Source organism: Empidonax traillii, unplaced genomic scaffold (genome assembly GCF_003031625.1).
Source record: "Empidonax traillii isolate 1590-97213 ecotype Southwest subspecies unplaced genomic scaffold, ASM303162v1 scaffold651:size361119, whole genome shotgun sequence".
NCBI lineage: Eukaryota > Metazoa > Chordata > Aves > Passeriformes > Tyrannidae > Empidonax > Empidonax traillii.
Genome location: NW_020955844.1, coordinates 324,479 through 346,819, shown reverse-complemented (window position 1 = coordinate 346,819; position 22,341 = coordinate 324,479). Strand labels below are relative to the sequence as shown.

At 42.9% G+C, this 22,341-nt stretch overlaps 1 protein-coding gene across 17 annotated transcripts in view; it reads left to right on the top strand.

Annotated features, from left to right (window-relative positions):
- The window catches only part of SORBS1 (sorbin and SH3 domain containing 1), a 113,323-nt gene that overhangs the window by 13,869 nt on the left and 77,113 nt on the right, over nucleotides 1–22,341 (top strand). For 3 of the 17 annotated variants that reach the window (XM_027899227.1, XM_027899229.1, XM_027899228.1), the window contains exon 1: nucleotides 21,167–21,314. In XM_027899227.1, the coding sequence (XP_027755028.1) occupies nucleotides 21,283–21,314 (32 nt within the window). In that variant the 5' untranslated portion in view covers nucleotides 21,167–21,282. Of the gene's footprint in view, nucleotides 1–12,291; nucleotides 12,435–21,163; nucleotides 21,315–22,341 lie in introns of those variants that run through there. The other 14 variants (XM_027899224.1, XM_027899223.1, XM_027899226.1 and 11 more) reach the window with 12 other exon arrangements.

Sequence of the window (22,341 nt, the reverse complement as noted above, 5' to 3'; positions counted from 1 at the left end):
ATCTGCCATATCTTTTGTCTCTGACTTTTTTTTTAATGATAAGTCTGAAGAGTTTATAGTTCATTTGAGTTTTTGTGAGGTGTCCTCATCTCTCAGTTATTTAATGACCATATTAGGGAACCTCTGAAAGCCCAGAGAATCTAGTTTATAGGATTAGTTCTGAAAGTTTAGTGTGCTTACAGAATTTGAAAAACAACTTGACTTGATGGCTTGCATTTTATGCAAAGCTGTAAACAAGAGGAGAGTAATCAAAGCTTGAATTGTTCACAGACACAAACATTTTAATAATATCTCATGGGAAATACAAGAAAAGGGAAGTTATTCAGATCCATGGTTAGCATCTATTTTGGCAAGTGAGCTCTTGGAGCAGGTACTAAGATATATAGGTCACACTGTTGTTGTACCCTTTCACCATCCTGAGTGACATGTTTAAAATGTGAAGGGCCAGCATGCAAGTGCAGGACAAGGAAACATTGATGTTCCTGAAGACAGAGAAATTCTGGGGGATGTTCTGTGCAAGCTGAGCAGATGTGCTCCGTGCTTAACTGGTTACCATTATATCTCACATTCCATGTGATATTTAGCTATGAAGTGTATCTGTCTCTGCACTTTCATAGAATCCCAGTGAATTGAAGGACTCTCAGTGCAATACAAGGTTGTTGTGGTTAATCTGTTAAGAGGTATGTGGATTTTTAAATATCACTGCAATCTTCCTGTGCCATTTTGTTTGCTATTTTCGTCTGAGCTTTTGATAATATTTTTCAAACTTACTTTCTGTAGCCACAAAGACACCTGAAGTTCTTAAATATTTATATGGCTCATTAATTTAAAAAAAAAAAAGAAAGGATTAGCCCTTTAACGATGGCTGTACCTACTTTGCAAGACAAGGGAGCCATTGCAGCCCTTCTGCAGTGGAAGTACAGTGCTCACTTTTGCAGAAAGTGCAGGTAGTTATTGGCTCTGAAAGATGATGCTGACAACCTGGGCCTTCAGAGGCAGAAAAGAGGGTCTTTAAGGGCAAGTCATGAATGTAAGAAGCAAACACTGCCTAGGCCTTGTGTAGACTTACACTAGAAATACCCACATGAAACACTTAATTGATCTCAACGGGGAGATCAGTTGAGATCAGCAGCCTTTCTTGAGCCCAGGAGAACGGTGCTGCCATAGCTGGGAAGCAGCTAGCTCAGAGCTTGCTCGTCTATCTCTGTGTAGCCCTGCTTTGTGCAGAGCAGGCATTCCCAGAATGTAATTCTTTTGGTTTACTTGAAACCTAAGATTCCTGGCTACTGCATGAGCTGCAGACTTTGCAGAAAAACCCAGCTATTGTGGGAATTGCAGTCAAAGCAGAGGAGTTGGCATGATTGCACCTTCTGCGTTCAGTTCACATTTGACGTGCTACCGATTAGTGTCCTCTGACTTCACAGGGAGGGAAACCCTCCTGCGAGGCAGGATCGAATTCTGTTTCATGCTGCCACAGAGTAAACTGTGAAAGGAACGGGAGTCAAGGAGAACTATTGCTTTGACACTTGTGCCTCTTTTCACTGAGCTTGACACTCCATTCTCACATTTCTCTGGCTGACCAAGGCACATCCTCCTGTGTCAGGAGGACGCAATTTCCCATCAAGTTCATGCAAGGTAGATGGGAAAGCAGTGTCCCCCGTGAGATTCAACTCTTTCTTCTCTTGAACTTCTGAAATTACTGGACACCATGTGCTTCAGTGCTATGAGGCTGAAGAAAACCCCTGATTTTGTTTAGGTTTGGCTTCTTCCAGCTGTGCCAGACACCAGGCAGAATGTAGCAGCAGCCTGACATGTTTGCTGCTCTGGGTCTCATTGTGCACAGGCAGACGTCACTGAGCCCTGCTGTGGGATCCTCAACTGAACACAACATTGTCCTGCCCCAGCACCCAGAGCCCTCATGTGATGGTCAAAGGGAGGCAGTGACTCCTGAGAAATGTCACCAAGAATTTAGAAAATCATTCTGCTTGACAGTGGTTCAGCTTCTTACTTTTTGACTTCCCCCCCTTTGTTTTGTAGGTTTCTGCATTAAAGTAGGATTAGTATTTCCCAAGAGTGAATGCCCAGAGAACAGTGTGAACTCCTGTGTTGTATATTCATAGTATTGCAACTTCAAATGTTCTTGATTTAGCGTGTGGGTTCTCCCCATCTCAAATTAAGCAATCTCTGTTTGTCATTAAGAGTATACATTAGAATTACTTTCATTTGCTTTCGGGTTCTGATCTTTTCTGATTCTTCAAGTTTTTCTCTTCACCATGAGTGTCAGTAACTCCTCTTTTCTTTTTTTTTAAATTTCTTTATTTTTATTTTTTAATTTTGGGATTGTTTTTTTATTTATCTTAGATGAAAGCTGAAATGCTCATACAATCTCTCACTTCCATCAGGTGGGAAAGCATCAGGCTTTATGAAAGCATCACACATTGTAAGAGCTGAGAATACCATTCTAGGTGAGCAGTGCCTAAGGGTGTATCAAACTGGGAGATGGCACTTTGTGCTGTACCCATTCTTAACTGACTGGGAGATTTTATATGGTTTAGAGAAACTCTCTTGTGGGCAATTCTGAATGGGTTCAAGCTTCAAGAATCCCCCAGGAGATTTTTGGTAAAAGACTGAATGTTGTTACTTGACTAGAGCTACGTGTGAAGACTTCAGTTCTTTTGCAGTGACGTTTTGGAACTATTTCAATTACTCTAACAGTGGAATTTGAAAATCTGGGCTGTTTTTTAGCATGGAGGCTTTGTTGAAGACAGGATGACTTTTAAAGCCATTATACAAGAAATTAATCTCGAATCTTGTGCACTTCGGGGAGGTCTGAGTATGAAGACCAAAGATGGAGTTTTTTGGTTTTCATCTTCATTCACAGGAGCTGGCTGAGTCACAGCTGGGGCAGACTTTGTGGAGGATGCTTGAGCTAAAGTAATCAAGTTGCTGCTGTGGCCCTTAGCTTCCCAGATCACTAAAGGAGTAGAATTACTGGTTGTTTCTATCAGACAGAACTCCAGCCTTGCTTATTGGCATTGGTGCAACCCAAAACTGTTGAGACTCTGAACCATTCCTCCCCTGTGGTCTGAGCATCCATCACACACAAAACCATGTAAGGGCCAAATGGGAATTTTACAGCCTGTTTAATTCTAACAATGACTTGGAAAGGGCAGACCCTGCCTGAAGGCACAAGTATGGGGCTGCAAATGAAAGAGAAAGATGTCTTTGGCTTGATTATTCTTGTAACTCTTCATGTAGCTTTCCCAGTTGTAGCTATTATTTATGTTAATATAATTGTCTAATCATTTTTAAAAGCCAGTAAAGCTACTTCCCTACAGTGTTCCCTCCTTGCCCTGTGGTAATAAATTCCTCAGGCTGATTTTATGCCACCTTTTAAATTAAAATTATTTTTATAAAATAATCTCTATTACACTTAATGCCTTTTTATAGCAAGGAACAGGATAAATTGGTGCATCCAAATCTTACCTCACAATTATCCATTCATTACTTGACTTGCAGCCTGAAATTAATCAGCTTTTCTTCTTTGCTTCTATCTTTTCCAGCTAAATATTCCTCTAATCTTTCCTTGTAACCTCAATGTATATTTGTCATTTTTAGTCTCTTAGGCATTGATTTGATTCAGTTGTCCAATCTTACAAGGTTCCTCAGTATTATTTAATTTATACATTGGTTAATGAGTCAGATTTTCTGGTTAGCTACTCCAAGAGTCTGCCTGATTGTTCTGTGGCTGTTGCCTGGATTGTTATGAATCCCAGCGCAGGTAATGATGTGGTCCCAGGACTTCCACAGCTTCCACATCCCTGATTCAGGGCTGCTGCTTCCATTATTCCCTTCCTGTGCTTATGATATGAAGGAATTGTCTTAAATCATGTTTGTGAGGCCCTTCCACCATAGGCAGGGTGATGTATAGTCCAGCAGCAATACCAGCCTTGAAACTGTCCCTTCTGTTCCCCCTTCAGCACCCTGTGGCTGTACCTTGCAGTGTGAAGTAGTTGTAACTTGACGTGCTCTGGCCCAAACACTGATCTTCTGACAGCTGCTGTTAAATCAAGTTTAGACTCCTAGAAGGGCTGTCTGAGCAGCAGTTTCTTTGTAAGTTTTTTTCACCCTTTTAAAGGATGCCTTGCTATTAGCATAACCACAATCACACACGATATAATTTTGCCAGCTGTTTGATCACTTGCAGGGTTCAAGCCCAAGATACAGAGCTGGAGGGGAATCTAATGAGGATTTGTCTTATGGTGGTTACAATCAATTTCCTTCCATTTTTTATAAAGACATCAAAACAACATGAGGTTTAAAGAAATACAAACCACGAATTAGTTATTTAGAACAGGAAACATTCTTCTTTTCATGTAGATCAAGAGGTTAGCATTTGCCCGTTGTTTTGCCAAGAACAGACAATGTTTTCAGGGTCTGAGTCTAACTTCTGAATTACAAGAGCAACAAAAAGAATTCCATTTTTAAACTCTCAGTGGAAAAATAAAACAGGCATGTGTGCAAACGCAGGACAGGGCTGTGTAAGCCCATTGGCAGACAGGGATAGAAGCAAGCAATGTGACTGGCTTCCATAAGACACGCTTGCAGTTTCATTGCAAGATGGAGCTAATGTACAGAGAAAGCAGACGGGCATTTCACATCAATTACACAGCTCATGGACATTGTGGCTTGTAGCTTTTCTGTGAGCTGATAGTGACCCCATGCAGTGCATTGTTCCTTTTCTCATTTCCATCTGTTCAGTGTTTCAGCTTCTCAAATCACTAGAAACCTGCTGTTGATTTTTAAGATGTGTCCCATTTGCCATAAATTTTATATAGTGACTTCGTACTGGCAGAAAAAAAAAAAAATTGAGACACCTTCAGCCCAAAATCTACCCTTAAATAAACAGATGTTCGCAAATCACAGCAATCTATTTATAGCCCTTTGGGAATGCCTGAGCTGAAAGATAATCACCACCACCTTTGTGTCTGTTGATCTCTGCAAGGTAGATCTTTCTTTTCATGGGAGATTTCAGCCACTTTATTCTTTGTTCTCTATATTTTGATATATGTTCATCTCCCTTTTGGTATATGCATGGCAGCACCAAATCTTAACAGTTGTGCCTGTCTTTGCCCAGCATGTTGTGATTTCATTCTCAGGCGATGCATTCTCTGTGTTAGATCAGACACATTCTGCCCTGGCAATGGTACATCTGCCTGACATGCCCCATTGCTTCTGCAATCTATGGCTGAAGCTTCATTCCACTGTTCCTTTTCTCATTTCCATCTGTTTGTCGTTCCGGAGTTTCCTGAATAATGGAGACACAGTGATTGCTTTTGAGATGTGTCATAAGCTTGTTATAAGCATTTTCTTTCCTTTAATAGCCCCCTTTGCTGGACAATGAAGCTGGAGGATACTGTAAGGGGAACTGACAACTTATTCCAGCTGTTCAGCTGAAGCAAATGCCAGTGGCTCTTCTGCATGTTTCCCTGGGTGCTGTCCGCATTGATTTTCTATTATTCTTGGCAAAAATACAGAGGCCTGTTACTTAAGCCACTGAAAATTAAGGGGACCTCATTGCTTGAAGTGTTAGAACAAGGGAGATTAGGGACATGAGGAAAATAAGTGCTTTTACTTTAAAGGATTATTGATATAAAATCTAAGGCAAGAAACTTACTCCTGTTCTCAATTTTGCATGCTTCACCCTTTCTGCGTTCATTGAGGTAAAATTAATTACCATAGTTGTTAGCTGTGAAAAATTATATTCACTGTGGAGTTAACTCATGTGGCTGGATTTAAAGTCCCAACTTTATTTGCAGCTACCCAGTGTTTGCTTCAAGCTGTGATAAAGATCTTATAACTTAGGACTCCAGGTGATTTGCAGAGAGGTCAGGTAGAAATAAAATGCTGTCTTCCTGGCATAGTGTTCTTGAGACACAGGGGGAGGATACACATGCTGAAGGCACCTGCCTTCCATGGGAGTGAGAGGGGCTAGCTATGGCCCTACGGGGTCAGAGCACAGCAGGGCTGTGACCAGAGAAGCGTGGGATCCCTGCAGCCCCTGGAGCTGTGGCCACCGTCCCCCTCCCAGTATAGAGTACCTCTCTCCTTCCTGCGACTCTGCCTCACAGTGGATGGAGATCTGCAGCCTGACAGCAGCATTTTCATCCTTGTACAAAGGCTTTCATGAGTGATACTGCACAGAGTGGAGAAGACTTTCATTGTCTTCTCTTCCTCGGCCTTTTTGAACCAAACGTGGTGAGTGCGACGTCTCGGTGAGATTTTTGTTGCTTTACTTTTCCCTCTCCCTGGAACGAGGGGCTGTTGTTTCCTCTAGAGAAGTGTAGTCAACACAGTGCCCAGAGGCCAGGTCACTGTGTGTTTGACCCTTTGCCTTGGTCACTGACCCACATTTCATTCAAACACATTGGTAAATAGTGGCACTTCTTATGTCTTTAAGATTTATGTAACAGACAGGAGAAGATTAGAATTAGAGCTATCTCTTACTATTTTGGGGACCTGGGCTGCCAGCCAGTTTTACTTCTTAAGAAGCAAGTGTGTGGTTTTGTGAGTATGAAGTGTGTGACTCATTCTCCTTGACATGCTTTAATACATACACTGAGTAGTGATTTACATGAGGATGATGTAGTGATTTACATCGAGGCTCTGCTTGAGCTGACAGCACTTGGTGCACTTTAATCTCACATGTGGATAGAGGAAATGAGTTAATCTGCAGTTAAATATAGAGGTGGTGAAAGAGGTGGTGAGGGGGAGGGGTTGACTCTAATCTCACTTAGGTTGGGGTCAGTTGAGAGTAACCTCTGTATCTGGATGGCATTACTCTGGGGTAAGTCGTATCTCACCTCTGTGGAGCTGACAATGTTAGCTAATGGAAAATGGCGACAAAGTGAGAATGTGCCCTAAGCTCTGGCGTTGCTGCAGTGTTTTTCTTTCTGATCACCATCTACATGTTGGTTACACCTTTTTTTCTTTCCCTTTCAAAAGGCAACCAGTGAATTGTAGGGGGAAGCAAATGCACATTGTTGAAATTACATCTTAAGGACCAAATCTGAGAGCAGATCAATGTTGGTCTAGAAGCTTGGTTCTCTGTGATTGTTGTGAAGATGTATTATGACCTTGCTCATTTGTATGTTTGTTTTCTGTTTATTCCTGACCCCAGTTTTGAGTTGGGGATTTAGAAGAATTTATAAACAGGATACCTGCTCTGTAGTTATCCACTTCTCCTTTGGATGTAGATGTAGATGTAAACTCGTGGGTATTTTGGGGGGGAAATCTGCATTACTAGTTTTGATATATTAGCTGCTTCTGAGCAGTTTTTCTTCTGCAACGTGCTGCCAGGTATGCTGCCTGCCGGTGTGCCCAACCAGAAAGGCAGCCACACCTGAGCAAATAGGAGTGCTTTGGTGCCACACAGGGTGCACTGCCTCTGCCATGAAGGTGTATGCTGCCTGTATTGCGTTTAGAGAAGAGGTGAAATGGATTTTGCTGACTCATTTGGGCAGGTAAAAGCAGTCTTTTGGGCATGGATTGAACAAATTAGAAGGAGGAATTTCAGCAGCCAGCCTCTCCTGAGGAGGCAGCTTGAGCTAATCTGCTATGTTCTGGCAGTGTTTTCTCAACAGAGTTGAACCCAAGTAGTCCATGTAAGGAATTTGTGTTTGGAGATCACATACTATATTGGTGGTGTTTGTTGAGCAATGGGTGAAGGAAGCCCCTCATTTACATAAGCTCACTAAAATTAAAGGTCTGTCAGTCAGAAGAGTTCATTTTTATATTGGAGAAAATCTAAGCCCATTTTGAGAGATCAACATCCATCCTGGAATGTACTACCTCTTTTTTGACTTCACTGGGAATGACGTGCTTTTGCAGGATTTGGCCTTGCATGTAGGTTAGTAACAGCATCACTGTTGTCTGTAACGTTCCTGTTGGCCCAAAGCAATATTCTGTGAGCGGCAGATAGAGGCTGAGATGGAATTTTTGTTGTATTTGATTTTTACTAAGCTGGAACTCTGATGGAGTGGCTCAGGGAAGAAATTTTTAGAAGATCCACAAGTCTTAGGACTTCCAGAGTGGAAGGACATAACCATATATGAGACTAAGGACAAGCATCAACTTAGCAAACAGTTCCTCAGGTTGAAAACAGGGCCCCTTGTCTTCTCTTCTACACTGCTGATGGTTGGCTTCACTTACAGCTTTGCCAGCTGAAGAGTGCATGTGTGCACTGTGTGATCAACACTGAGAAAGTAGATGAGCTTAATTTATCTTCAGTAGTTGTTCAGTTTAACTTGAATTCAGCTTTCTGTGAATTATGTAGTGCTCACATGGACACCTCTGCTACCAGCACCGTGGGGAGTTGTAATCTCCAGCAGGTGGGATGGTGAAAGCAGTTTTCATTGAAAATGCCTTCAAAAGGTCAGTGTTAATTTTCAGCCTTAGAGGCAGTATAGACCAGTGAAAGGAGCATTTTTCTAGGAAAGCTGGAGTCATAGTTTGTTCCTGGCACTGATCCTGGTGTTAGATGATCACGACAAATCACTCCTCATCCATGCATCTGTTTCCCCTTCGTGTCTCTTGTCCATTTAAATTCCTTGAAAAAGAGGCTGCCTGTTCTTATGTGGACAATGGCAAAATATAATATTTTTATCCTGCTAGTCTTACAGAGCTGCTTGAATTTGCTGGTTTTTTTTAAATGGCCTTTAGATCTGAGTATTGTTTGTTGACTTTAGTTTCCAAGCCTTTGCTTTTCCATTGGAAAGCTGGCCCCACACTGATGTGTTTGATTATGTTTTCATTGCCATTGTACTTGCTTTGATTTTGCAGCTCCGTGCCCAAAGCACAGGGCGCTGTACAAACAACATGATGAAGTCAAGCAGGGTCAGCCCCTTTCTCTTTTTACCTTGAAAACAATGTGAAACTCCTATGTTTCTTTTACTTGGCACCTCCAGTTCTTGAGCTCGAGGCTCTGTGTGTGTGTGTGCTGCCCTCCTGTTGTGTTCAGGTGTGAGATCACTTGGACAGTGTTTTCCCTCACTGCCGAAGGGGGTACTGGAAGCTGTGCTGTCTGCTTGGTTGTGTGTGAGCTCAGGCTGGGAAGTATGGAAAATTACTGCAAGAATAGCAGCGTGCTGAGCTGGTGTTCATGTCAACAGTGGGGTAGTTGTGTCTAGGTGTCATTGCTGGGGCTCACAAGTGTGCTCACAGATAGATGTGCCCTGCTGGATCGTGCCTGGCCACTGTCTGTGACGAAGGTTTCTCCTTGTTCTCACCCTCTCCGTTTCATTTTTGGCAGTGTTCCTTTCTCCATAGGTATGTGGCTTGACTGTGGCCTGCGTCCAACCCTTTTAAGAAGTGCCAGATTTCTGGTTATTGATCCAAAAAAGGGAGAAGGAGCTATAGAGCTTGATTTTGCACTACCATAGTATTGTCAGCCAGTGTATCAGTCCTTAGCATGAATAAAGCAGCCTCCAGAAACACATGTAAAATTGTGGACCTTCTACTTTTGTACTTTAAGCTCCTCCCCATCTTGTTCCTGCTATTTTTTTCCCATGTCACTGAAAAGCCTCTTCTGGCAGCTTTGGGTACCAGGACATTCTGATGCTGTAGCTCAATGCATCAGAACTACACAAGCTACTCTAAGCCACAGTGATTTATTTGTCTCTAAACTCTAGGAGTGTGTAGAATTAGGGAAATCCCTAATTATAAAAATCAAAGGAAAAAAAAAAAAAAGGAAAATCCTGAAAATCCTGCAGGGAAACCTCTTTATTAGCAGTGTGGTAAGGTTTTGGTTTGGTTTTGTGGTGGTTTATTGTTGCTTGATTTGCTCACCTACTGCATTCATTCAAAGTTTCCATGTGGAAGCTGCTTTTTGTCACTTGCTGAGCAGTTCAGTTACCAGCAGTGCTGATGTGCTGGCTGCTTGAGCAGGCAGAGTCCCAGTAGCTTTTGTGTTATTCATTGGAAACTCTTTCAGCAGACTTTTCTTTTACAGAAAGTTTTATTGGAAATCAAACTCTTAAAAACAGATAAAGCCATAACACAGCTGAATACCAACAAAATTAAAATATGTTGAAAACTTTCTGACAGTGTCCTTCCTCTCTGACACGGTCAGCTCCCTAATTTTGCTGCCACTGACAGAAAGGGAAGTTTTGCTCTAACGGCAGTGGGTATAAAGTTTGTCTAAACTGAATCCTTCTGTGAATCCTGCATTGATTTTTCAGAAAAAAATAACTTCTTAGGGTCCTCCAGGAGCTAGTGTGGGGCATATTTCCAAAGGCAAAGTTTGAATGTTTAGGTGTCTCTTCTAGACCTGGGCACAGACCAGTCATAACCTGCCTCTCTATTCCTGTGTCTTGCTGTGCTCCCTGGCTATGTGCCAGGTTATAAACTTAGTTGTAACAATTCTCAGCACCAGAGAAGTTTCTATCCGTTGATTTTTGTGCCATTTACTACTCTCTCCTCCCCCTCTCAACCTAGCTCTTAGTCCTTGTGATAACAGTTCTCTGCATTGGGCAGCTTTTGGTAGCTGGGACTCTGGCCAGCTTCAGCCTTTTGCCAACTCACAAGGACAAGGCAGGTTGGGAAAGCAAACAAACTGTAGTTAATGCCAGCAGGGCAGCTTCTTGTGTTGTGGGAAAACCAGGGCTTGACCTTGCCACTGGAGTATTAACTTTCTCATGGTGCATACTCTGGGCACCTTTATAGGAAATTTTCTTTCCAATGCTAGCAATAGGCTTTTCAAATGTGTGTCCTTTCATTGATCCCTTTCTACTTGTTGGAGATGGAGAAGCTGCTAGACTGTCCTGGACAGAAAACTCTAATTTTTTTCAACTTGTATTTTCCTAGGACTATTTTAGTTTTATTGAAAAACTATCTTGGTTCTACTAGGCTCATTTTTTGGGATATTTTTGGATTTTAAAGAAGTCTTGAGGCTTGTAAAAACATCATCTTGAAGCTCTGTGAGCATGTTCTGAGATGGCTCCTAGACAAGGTCCTTGATATGTGCTTGATGAGTGCTTTGATCTCTGAGCATCACCTTCTGTTTTCTCCATGTCATGTCTGTGCCCCACCTGCACTGTCATAAGAATATTTAACTGGTGAGGCTTATTGGCTGACACGCTGGTTGTACAGGACCCTTGGAGGTTCTCGTCTTGCATTGCTTATTGAAACTGCTACTCAGTAGAAGTGTGATTTCACTCTCCTCAGAGCTTGAATAAAACACTCATGATGATTTGTTCAATCATCCAGCGTAGGCATGAAACTTTGCTAGTTGTTCTCCTCAAGTTCTTTTTAGAGTTGTTGAATACAGACAAGTATGAAGTCAGGGGGGAGAGAGGTTGCATTGTCCTCTGGAAGCACCACTCTGTCCACTCAGTACAGCAGAAGCTCAGGGTGACTGGCTGGTTAGCTTAGCCTGATAAATAACATGATTGAAGTTGAGGGGCGTCAATACTTACCTCGTAAGTCAAACTGCAAAGACATCTCACTAAAGCAGACTTCTGTAAATATTTTGGAGTGAAACAATAAAGCTGCGCAGCCCTCTATTAAATCAATGTCAGATCTTACCATTTAGACTTAATATTGGACTGGAGTTAAATAGTCTCAGTTACTAACTCTCAATGCATGCAAAAAAAAATTAAATTGTTTTGTGTAAATTCTGCCTCCGTCTGTCTAGCTGAGTACCCTAACCAAGGAATTTGTCCTAAGACAACCTGATGTGTGTGTGTTTCTTAATATGTGCCTACTACCTGCTCTTCTTTGAGGGTTTTTATTCCTGGCAGTGGGGAGTTATATTTTGTGGCTTGTTACCACCAGCTCCCAAACCAGGCTCTGTACCAGATGAGTCTATTCACACATCAGGGGTAACTGCATAGATGTGTATTTACTTCTCCTTTTCTGCATTTTGCATACCAGTATACTAAATTAAGCTGAAATCAGCAGCAATTTACATTAGTAAACAGGCTGTAGGTTGTAGGGAGGCGTGAATATATGTGCTATTCAGCTGTCCTTGCTCCTTGAGGGGGAACCTCTAGCAGAAAGGCAGGAAAACGGATGTGGTTTCAGCCTTCCCTGGGGACAACTGTTAATATTGGTTCTCACACAGGGGATGCTCTGATGCAGATCTGGTCAGACTGCTGTTTATACTAACTATGCTATGCTTCCTGCATGGTAAGCAGAGGGAATTGCTTTATCTAAAAGTAGCATCATTTCTGCAAAGGCTGATTGCTTTAGTACAGCCCTCTGTGATTGTGCTGGACAGAGCAACTAGTGGTGCTAATAAGCATTTTCTTTCTCTTTGACTTTTGTAGGTATGAGCTGTTACGTAGCAGTTGCATGTGAAGAGAAGACGGAGTGGAAGTCATTGTCAGAGGATCCTGCCCTAAGCTGGGCCTGAAGAGTTCATCCAGCTGACTGGTGTGAGTACTCTGAAAGGAGGGGAAGGAGCATGTCACTGGGAGACCTTATCCTGACTTGAGACACCAAAATTGCATCTGTCTCTCATGACTTGCATGGGAGCAGTTTTCGTCCTAGTAGCAGCCTACCTGTGTTGTGCAGCAGAAAGCTGTATGGTGGTGAGAGTATCACTGTATTATAGATGTTTTTTTGCTATGTGAGCCAGTCAAAAGTTCCAGTTCTTGAAAGAGGATAAAGCTCTGAGTCCTATTTTTGTAGTGATTCATAGATGCATTAGATAAAACATATTAGTCCCAGCAAGGATTAAATTCACTTTTGCCACCATCGGATGTGTTCCTTGTTTACTATCTGTGTTTTTGACATCCTCCTTGTTTATTATCTGCATTTGTGACATCTTTTTTTATTGATATTGATGTTAGTGCCAGTAAATAATTTGTGCCTCATTCTAGATCAGAAACACATGAAGGTAGTGGGATTTTGGAGTTGGAGTAGTAAAGTCTTAGGATAAGGACGAAAGTTTAGCAGTTGGCCTTGCATAGGCTACAAATCCAGGTTTAGCACTGGTGCTTGCTTGCATGGCAATAGAGAGCTGTATTCATTGCCTCATCTGTAAGAGGCCATTAGGTTAGGTTTGAGTGGCTGTCAGCATGGGTGATGACTTGGTGTAGATTTAGAGCAGACAGGAGCTCTTGAACTGGGATTTAACTGTTTGGGGGGTGAATTATGGAGCTGATGATGATCAGACCCCCAGTGGGCTACTGGGCTAGGTTTAAGATAGCTACAAACAAGACAACTACAATTCTGGTGAAGCTGATTTGTTTTCTTTAGAGGAGATGGTGTGAGGTCTTTGGTATTGTTTGGTCTAAGATTACATCCTGGGATAAAAGAGACTTGACAGTTCTGAGATGAGGTTTGATTTTCTTACTTGCCTGAGGCAAAAGTGCCTCAGTCTTTGAGAACTCTGCATTGAAGCAGAAGTCTGAGACATGATCAAGGCTGAGGCTCACATGTCACGCTCTTGAGACCATTTTTCCCCCTTAGGATGACTGTTCTATAGAGCCTGTTTGTGATCAGGAAGGCAAAGGTCAAAGCAGCAGTTACCGAAGACTGAAACTCTGGCATCCTAGAACTGGCAAATAAAATTCTTATTGGCTACTCCTTTTTTACTAAAAGGCTGAAAGCATCAGTCTCTCCTGTCTCTCCCCTTCCCTTTTCTCTGTGTAGATCCTCTAGTGGTCTCAAGTTTCAGCTCCGTATGATAATCTCAAGTTCTTTCCCATATAACACTGTACCTGATGTTTGTCTCCAGAATCACATGCATACTCATATTGTGATTCTCAAGGGTTGCTTATGTCTTTCTCCTCTGGGGATATAGAGCCCTTTCAGTAGGGCTAACATCAGCCTCTTACATGCTGAACATGCAGCAGCTGTTGTCAGCCTGATGGCGCTGTCTTTTATGAACTTGTTCTCTCTGAGGAATGAAAGCTCAGGATGTTGAAGAGGAAGCTGGAGAAACTTTTGGGAGATATCAAGCCAAATTTTACATCATTCTACTGCTGCTTTATAAGCAAAATCACATGGACCCCACTATTGAACTAGCACAATTACTTGGTCTCTTCTAGAGATGGGCTGTTTTACACCAGGCCTGAATATGATCCTGTACTTTGGCTGTAAAAAGGAGGGAAGCTCTGTCCCTCAGTTTGTCTGCTTTAGGGGAAAGAGATTGTGATCCTTGGTTCTCCTCCACCCAGAGAGACGCAGTCAGGCATTGCTCTGGAAAAAGAGCATCTCCAAGAAGCCTTGATTCTCAGAGACATGCCTGGGAGTCACAGTGCTTGCGCTGTGGCTGACCTATGTCATCAGCTAAGTGATGACATCTGCATTTCTTTCTTTCCTTCTCTTTGATGCCTTCTGGCTGTCAAGCGACAAGGCATGGCACATCTGTTCTTCAGGGAGTGCACAGATTGAGTACCAGGGTCTGGATAGCCCATATAGGAGTTTGCAGGAGAATGATTTACTCTTCAGCCCCTATTCCAGGTTAGGTGAAGCCCTGAATGGTTCTTTTTACGTTGCCTTTTTATATGAGAGAAACTTATTTACTTTTCTTTGTCTGATTCTTTTCCTTTAGTTGGAGGCTCATGGGAATACAGAGAAGTAGTTGTATACTATGCTATTTCAGGGAGCCCCTGGTGGTCTAGTGGTTAAGGACGCAGCACTGTCACTGCCGAGGCCCGGGTTCGATTCCCGATCGGGGCCACTCCCCGGGCAGATGGAGCTCGTTAGCCCTGTAAGGCAATCCATCTACGTCCTGAGGACCTCGCTGCCACCGTCCAAGCTTGCTTGGCCCCGGCAGATGAGCCTCAGGATTAAAGGGTGGGCTCAGTTCCGCGCACACTGTGTCTCACCTAAAAAATCCAGTGCGCAGGCTGGAAGGTGTAAAGACCTTCCCTGGTTCTTCGTTCGCGAAGACTGGCCAAAAGAAAAGAAAGAAAGATTTTATATTTATGTTTTTTAAGATCAAATTAAGGTGTTGTGTTGGTTTTTAGTGTGACTTGTAATGCATGCTACAGATCAGTGACTCACTTTACACCTTTAGTCCAGGCATCTATCACTTGAAGACAAAACAGTTCCAGGCTTGTCAAGCTGGACCAAAGGCACAGAAAGGCAGGGAAGAAAATATCTACCCAGTGCACCAGGAAATTAAGTAAAGGGATGAAAACACAGTGGGTATATCTTGACTGTATCTTTTGCTGTCATAGGTGAGGAGTCAAAGCGTGGAAAATGCTACAGGAAGTCCAAAGCTCAGAAATTATTTCTCCCACAAAGGAGAAAAAGTGCCCCTAATGCAGACACAGAACTGTTGCAGAGGTTGCTAAAGAGTTGCTGTTATTCCTGATGGCCAGATTTCCCAGGGCCAGCTGCTCAGTAGCTGCTGCATTATTCAGTTCTGGAATGCATTTCTTCAGGTGAATGCTGAAGGTTATTCAGACAGGCTGCTATAAGGTGCAATAAGTCTTTCACAACTTTCCCTTGAGACAGAGCAGAACATCTTCTAGAGGAAGGTGTTGCCCACAATGTCATTTTGGCTCCAGCCAGTTTGTCACACCGGCTCCACGCTGGCTCTGCTCATCTTAGACTGTAAAGAGGTTTTAAGTGGTGCAGCACTGTGCCAAAAAAACAGAGCAGTAACAGTGAGAGTAAGTTTATAGAAAGCAGGAAAATGGAGTTTCCATTTTTTTCCATTGAACTTTCGGGAACAGATGGAGAGTCGATGAGGCAGAGATTCTGGAAGGGACAGTGTGTTTCAAACGTTTTCCTTAATGTCTTCCCAATCTGCTCATAGATTCATAGCTCCTTCTCTGTTTGGCACAAGGCAGTTAGTATAGGATGTGAAAATTTCAACGCCCCCAGGTCTTCAGAGGTGGATGTTTCCCAAGCCTTATTTAGCTGTGTTTTTTGGGCTAAGGAACTTGATGCAAAGGGTCGTGGGAGCAGCTCATGGCCTGATGGGCAATGTCTTTGTTTACTTCATTCCAGGTCACTAAAGTGAAGGATCTGGACAGAGACAATGACCCAGTAGCATCTTAACTGCACACTGTGCTGTTGCTAATAGGCTAGTCCTGCCTCTTCTAAATGGCCAGTGTGTTTTCTTTGGGTTTTTTTGTTGGTTGTTTTGTGTTTTGGTAGTTTGATTTGTTTTTTTAAAATCTGGTTAGAGGCCAAGAACAATCTAATCAGAGTCCAGCAGTGCACTGAGCAGCAGTCATTATCATTACTTAGTCATCCAGTTGCTGTTTCCTTGCTCTGACAAGAAATGTTGGTGTGGTGGGAGGGGATGGGGAAAGATAGCTTTTGTCTTCATCTCCTTGAAGAGATTCAAGCACTTTTCCTCTCAGTACACCTGTACCCAAGTATTGCCCTTAGAAGACAGATTTAAAGTCAGTAAGGCCTTCAAAACTCTTTGACAGCCACAGTTTGAGGGAGAGGAATCAACATGAAGGGGGAACTTAAACTCTCATTAACTCCTAAAGGAAATGACTTTCAGCTGTGAACTGTGAAATATGATTAGTCTCTCATTAGCTTTCATAATTATGAATGTAACTGGTTAATAATTCCGTCCAGCTGGCCAAGTTAGAAGCAAATCCAAATTTCTCCTCAGCCTGGTGTTTTGGGCTGGATTTCTGCTTATTAATGACACACCTAGCAAATACATTGGGCAGAACTGCTGGGACTTAGTTTCCATGAATGCCCAGGCTTGTCTGCTGGAAGGCATGCTGCCTCTTTGCTCTGTAGTTTTGTTTCTGGAGAACAGAAGCTGTGGATAGCCTGATTTGTGATATTCATTTGTTTTTAGCAATTAGGGTGTGGGAAAATACTGAGGTATGGAGAGAGATCACAGTCTGAATTTTCTTTGTTGCTGCTACAAGTTCCCTTCTATACTGCATTCTTACCTCTCCTTTTTTTACTCTGAACAATTTATCAAATCACTTGCACTGGAAAAGGGAGTAAGATCAGTTGCTGGCACAGAGATTATGCTAAATATCTGAGTATTTTGAGTCTTAAGAAAAATCAGAGAGCTTTACAAAAATCAGCTTCCTTGTGTGGCATACAGGAGATGATTTTTGTCCTGACTGTACGTTAAGGTTAATTTAAGCTCTACAGCACGAAAGTTAAGAGCACTGGTAAACAACTAGTGCCATTACAGAAGCTTTTAATATTGATTGGGGTGTATTCTGTTAACTGCACAGCCAGCAATGCCTTTCATTGACTGAGGTGCTGCTTGGATCAGTAAGTATTGCTCTGGCCTAAACTAAACTTGCTGTGTGTGAACTGCCATTGATGGCTTTTTGTAGTAGAGGGACAGAGTCTGGGTTCTCCTGCCACATGCAATCCAGTGATCATTGAGTATAATCCTTGTGTCCCACACCTCAGTTTGGTACATATGCCACAGATTTCAGCATACAAGTTTTGCTTCCATTTTGCCCGAGTGTAAATGGCAATACAGGGTACAAAGGGCATCAGATGCTTATGTGTAGGTGAGGATGCAAGTTTTGTTTTGCTGATTGTATGCTGTAACTGTCATTAATTTCCTTAGGACTTGGGTAAACATAGCTGAGCCCTAAGTTTTTCCCCTTCAGTGTTGCATTTAGCAAGTGCTAAATTTTCCCCTGGAGCATTGCATTTAGCAGGTCCTGAATTCTGTAAAATTACTTGGACCAGGGTCAGCTGCTGTGCAAGGCCGAGGAGCAAGGTTATACTTTCTTGTATGTATAGGAGTTTAAATAGGTCAGCAGATCAGTGGGAGCTGGGAGAAACTGCTACTCAGGTGACTGCTAAACAGCTGGTCACTCCCAGCTTGTGTTGGTGCGAGAGTGCTTTCCAGCTCCTGCTGAGTTCTGCAGTCAGAAGACAACAGCAGCAGATGCCACTCCTCTCTCTGAAATTTCTCTCAAGATGCTGTAGGTCCCGAATGCTGGTAAACTATGATCCTACCAGGTAGTATTTCATTCTGTTAAATTTGATTCTGTCAAATGAGGGGATCACCATTCTACAGCACAGCCCTTATCTCCAACAGCCAAAAGGACACTAGGACAGTTCTTCAGGAAGGAAGACGAATTATGCATTTGCTTTTCTCAGCCAGCTGAGAAAATTTTGTTGCAGTTTGTCTTGTGGTCCACGTTCTTCTGTCTGTATACTTAAAAAGGTTATGTGCTTTCACTGGATTAATGCATACCTTATTGTTACAAGGAAAGGACCGCTTGCTAGCCCTTAACCTCTGCCCTGCAGACTTGGACTCCTACTACCAGATTAAGTTCCTATCTAGAGCTCTTAAGAATCCTGTGTACATCTTTATAAGGAGTTTCACTCAGCCTACGGTGACAGTCTGAACCCCTCACGCCTTGCAAACTCAGCTGGAAGTGCTTCCTGAGTCCTTGTGCAGTTGCACTGAGTGGCCTGGCATATTGTAGGGGCTGCTGACAGCAGTGTTTCAGTCGGTGGTGGTGGTGGTTCCCATGGATTTCGGCTAGGGAGGACTGAGCTGCAGAGTTCAGGCTCAGGTCTGAGGCATCCATGGAGATCTGGGTGTTGGGAGCTTTGGGGCAAGGTAGGGCTCATCTTTTATAGCAGGGAGGTTGCTGTAAAACTATCCCAACCAGAACCTGGGTGGCTGTTTTGTAACAAAGCAGGAGCTCCAGCCCAGCAGGATGAGGATGTTGGGTGAATGAGTTTGTCCTCATTGACAGGACTGGGTGGAACTCTAGCAGCAACGTGTTATTTTGGCTGAGTTTTATTTTGCAATTCAAACCCCAACACTGAACTAAAAGCATGAGCGTGATGTAAGTTTGCTTTGCCTTTCCTGTCCATCTGCAGAATGAAGTAACCTTAATTGCTTTTGTTTACCATCTCCCAGATCTATCAAATTCCATCCTTTTCTAAACTGCATGTCACAGCACCCCTGACCCCTTCTGGTGGCTAGTCCCATGGCATATTGGGGTGGCATAAAAGAACTAGTATGGCTGTGGGACATTTATCAGAACGGAAAACCTGTATGGATTGTGCAGCAAAACTTTTCAGGGTAGCCTGTAATTGTGACAATTACTCCCTCCAGTGAAAGCAGGCTTGTTCAGTGGCTACTAGAGCAGTTGTTCAGAATACCTGAGAACTGGCATCTGCCTCTGTTGTGCCAGAGACTCCCTTTGTTGTTCATATTGTTTTGTCCCTCTTGCTATTTCCTTCAGATGTTATGGAGAAGTTATTTTTCACAAAGATATGAGTATTATGGGGAAAAATACAGCAGTGATTGTGCAGCAGTAGGTGCCAGGAAAATTGTGGTGCACAGTACACTAGTTCTGTGGGTTGATGGTAAACCAGCAACATTTCATAAAGCTTTTTATCCCACACCCAAGGTTGACAAGGAAACAACATGGGGTTAGGTTTTGGTGGTTTTTTGTTTGGGGATTTTGTTGTTTGCTTGTTTTTCAGAGAGGAGAGTAGGGTCTAACCACTCAAAACTTACTGTTTTCCATCGTCCTTTATTCTGACTGTTGATATGTCTGAAATAACCCTCTTCCTCCTCCACCCAAACCAAATATTCTTGACTTCTATAGGGACTGGAATCTAAATGTAGATTGAAACCTGAGTTTTGCTAGTAGCACCTGATATCTGCTGGGGTAAATGAAATCAAAATCCCAGGAACAAGCTCCCCAACATTAGTCTTAGGGATGTGGTATTAAATGTGGGCTCTTGGGCCCTTTGTTTACTCTAATAAGAACTATCAGTGGCATGTTTACACTGAGGTTTGGGATTGGTCTTAAATGAAGTAAAACAGACCAATTTTCCAGCTGCTTCTGGCCCCTTAGCCAATGTACCAAATCAGAATTGTGCCTATATTGGTTAACAATTAAAAGCTTAATTTGGTGGGAGTTAAATATTGGGATGCTAAAAGATGTAATGGTGGAGGAAAAGGGAGGACTTGTGTTGCTGACTGAACCTCAGTCAGCATTTCACAGTGCATCAGTATGGGTTCATGTGTGTATGTATTTGGAGACCTTTGTTCTGTGTCCTTTGCTAACATTTTACTGAAAGAGTCAGAAGTTAGAGTAAGCTTTGACTCACAAAGTTTGCTCTGTGCCCTTCCGCAATCAGCAACTCTTGCCATCTCTGCTGCTTTCTAGGTCTTGTTTGAATGCTAATGTTCATCTTGCAGTAACTTTCAGTATATTTTACTAATCTGTGAGTGTGGCAGCAGATCAATGCCTGTACATGAGTATTTGAGGAACCAAATTCCAGAGACAGGCGGCAAACAGAGACACTCGGGAGTGTCAGTCATGAAAGCCAGCAGTGCTGGTGACAAGGAAAGTAGCAGAGGACTTGGGGGTTCTTTCATATTACTTCCACTGTTAAGCTACCACTTGGTCTTGCATAAGCCAACCTTCAAGGACTGAGTTGAGGAAGTCTTATTCCCAGTGGTTTGTTTAGTAGGCACTTGCTGTGTAGAAAGGGTGATTCTGTGCTGCAACTCACCTTGCTCACCAACAGGCTGCCCAGGCCTGGGGATATATGAGTATATCCTCACTCTCCTAAAAGCTGGCACTTCCTCCACTCCAGTGCAAGTCTTAGGTTGCCTAAAGGGAAGCCAGGCTGCACTGTGTGGGGACACTCCACGCTAGGGGCACCGTGATATAGCTTGTGGCTCAGAGGCTTCTTTGATGCCTGTTATGATGCCCATGGAGTGGGCATATAATACGTAAGCAGTTAGTTTCCCCTTGTGTCATGTCAGGTATTTATGTTACAAATCTCAGCTGCCAAATGCAGAAACTTTAGCTGCCCCTTCAGCTCCTACCCATTGAAACAGGATCTGTCATGTCCAATGCTAATGAAAATTTTCCTTCCTTGACAAGCAGATGCTGCCTGGTTAAAAAAAAAAAAAAAGGTGCTTTTTCAAGTGCTTTAATACCTCTTCAAAGTCTTTCTGCCACTTCTTCTGAAGTGCATCCCATACTAAAGCTACCATGGAGTGTCACCTCGAACCTTTTTCCCTTTCCCACCTCCAGAGCTGCAGGAAGAGTCAGTGTCCTTTGTGCTGACAGGGGCAGGGGAGTGACAGGCAGGCTGGGTGGGGGTGGCTGTTGGTGAGCAAGCCTAGTGACAGGATGGAGTGACTAAGAACCAGCTGGCTAATTAAAGCACAGCAGTAGGAGGAGCAAAGTATTTAAGGGTGCCAGAGAGGGAGAGAGATGCCTCCACAAATTTCTTGTTACATCTCAGCAGCCAAGTGACTGGGCAACAGTGAAAGGTTTCCTTAACTCTTTCATACCTCTCATGGAATGAAATCAAGAGACTAAGAAAATGGCACCATTGACTGAAAAGCCTGAATCAAGGTAAGGACACTGGTAGGGTTTTTAGTCTCAGTCAAATCTCGCTCTCCTAGAGCTGCTGTGAGCTAAATTCTCAGGACTATACTTGGCACTGGCATATGCTAATGCACACTGAGTGGGTAGGTCTGGTGGGGTAGTGCACACTGCTTTTCAGAATGCTGCTTTCATTTGGATAGGTGTTTCCGGTTGCTGATTGAAAAAAAGAGGCAATATCAAGGTAGTAATACATGGATTTGTGTTCTCAGTAAGAGAAATGGGCATCTCCTTGCCTCCTTACCATTTGTGATTGGATCTTTCTCCTAAGTATGTTATGGGAAGGAGAGATTGAAAGCAGTTCCTGAATGCTGATTCTGAGGCTATTACTAAAAGGAAAGTGAAGAGAGTGGATGTGGAGTTCTCAGCAATTTGTGGATTTGGTCACTTGAGGCTGTAGGAGTCAGAAGGAAGTGAAAATGAGGACTGGCTTCTGGAATGTACCTTTCTTCTATTTCTGGAGACATTTGAAGTATCAGATTGTTACTTGACCCATTGGTTTGGTTTTCTGCAAGTGTTTTCAGTAGTGAGTAGAGAGGCAGTTACTGTGTTCTTCATTCTAGTGTGTAGGTGACTTTAGAAGCAGCAGAGTCCAGCAAGGCTAGCAAGCCAGCACTCCAGCCTGAAATCCCTGGCAGCCACAGGTTTGCTGTCTGGCCTTGGATGCCTGACAGCGACCAGCCTTTTGAGTTTTGCTGAGACCATATTGTGTCTGATATCCAGGTAGATGAATCAGTTCCATGGCAATTTTTCTAGAGTACCAATGCTTCCAGGCTGGCAAAGGCTAAGGAAAATGACCCTGTCTAATTTCAATTTGCTTGTCAGAGGTGTGTTGGAAGTATTGTGTGCCTGGTTGTCCATGTGTGTGTTTTTGACTTAGCTATATGTGGTTTCCTGGAGGTTGTTGCAGTTGTGTGTAACTGAGACCAACTCTCAAACTGATTTTGTTTATTCTGAAACAAAAAAAAAAAAAACAAACAAAAAAACCACCCAAAAC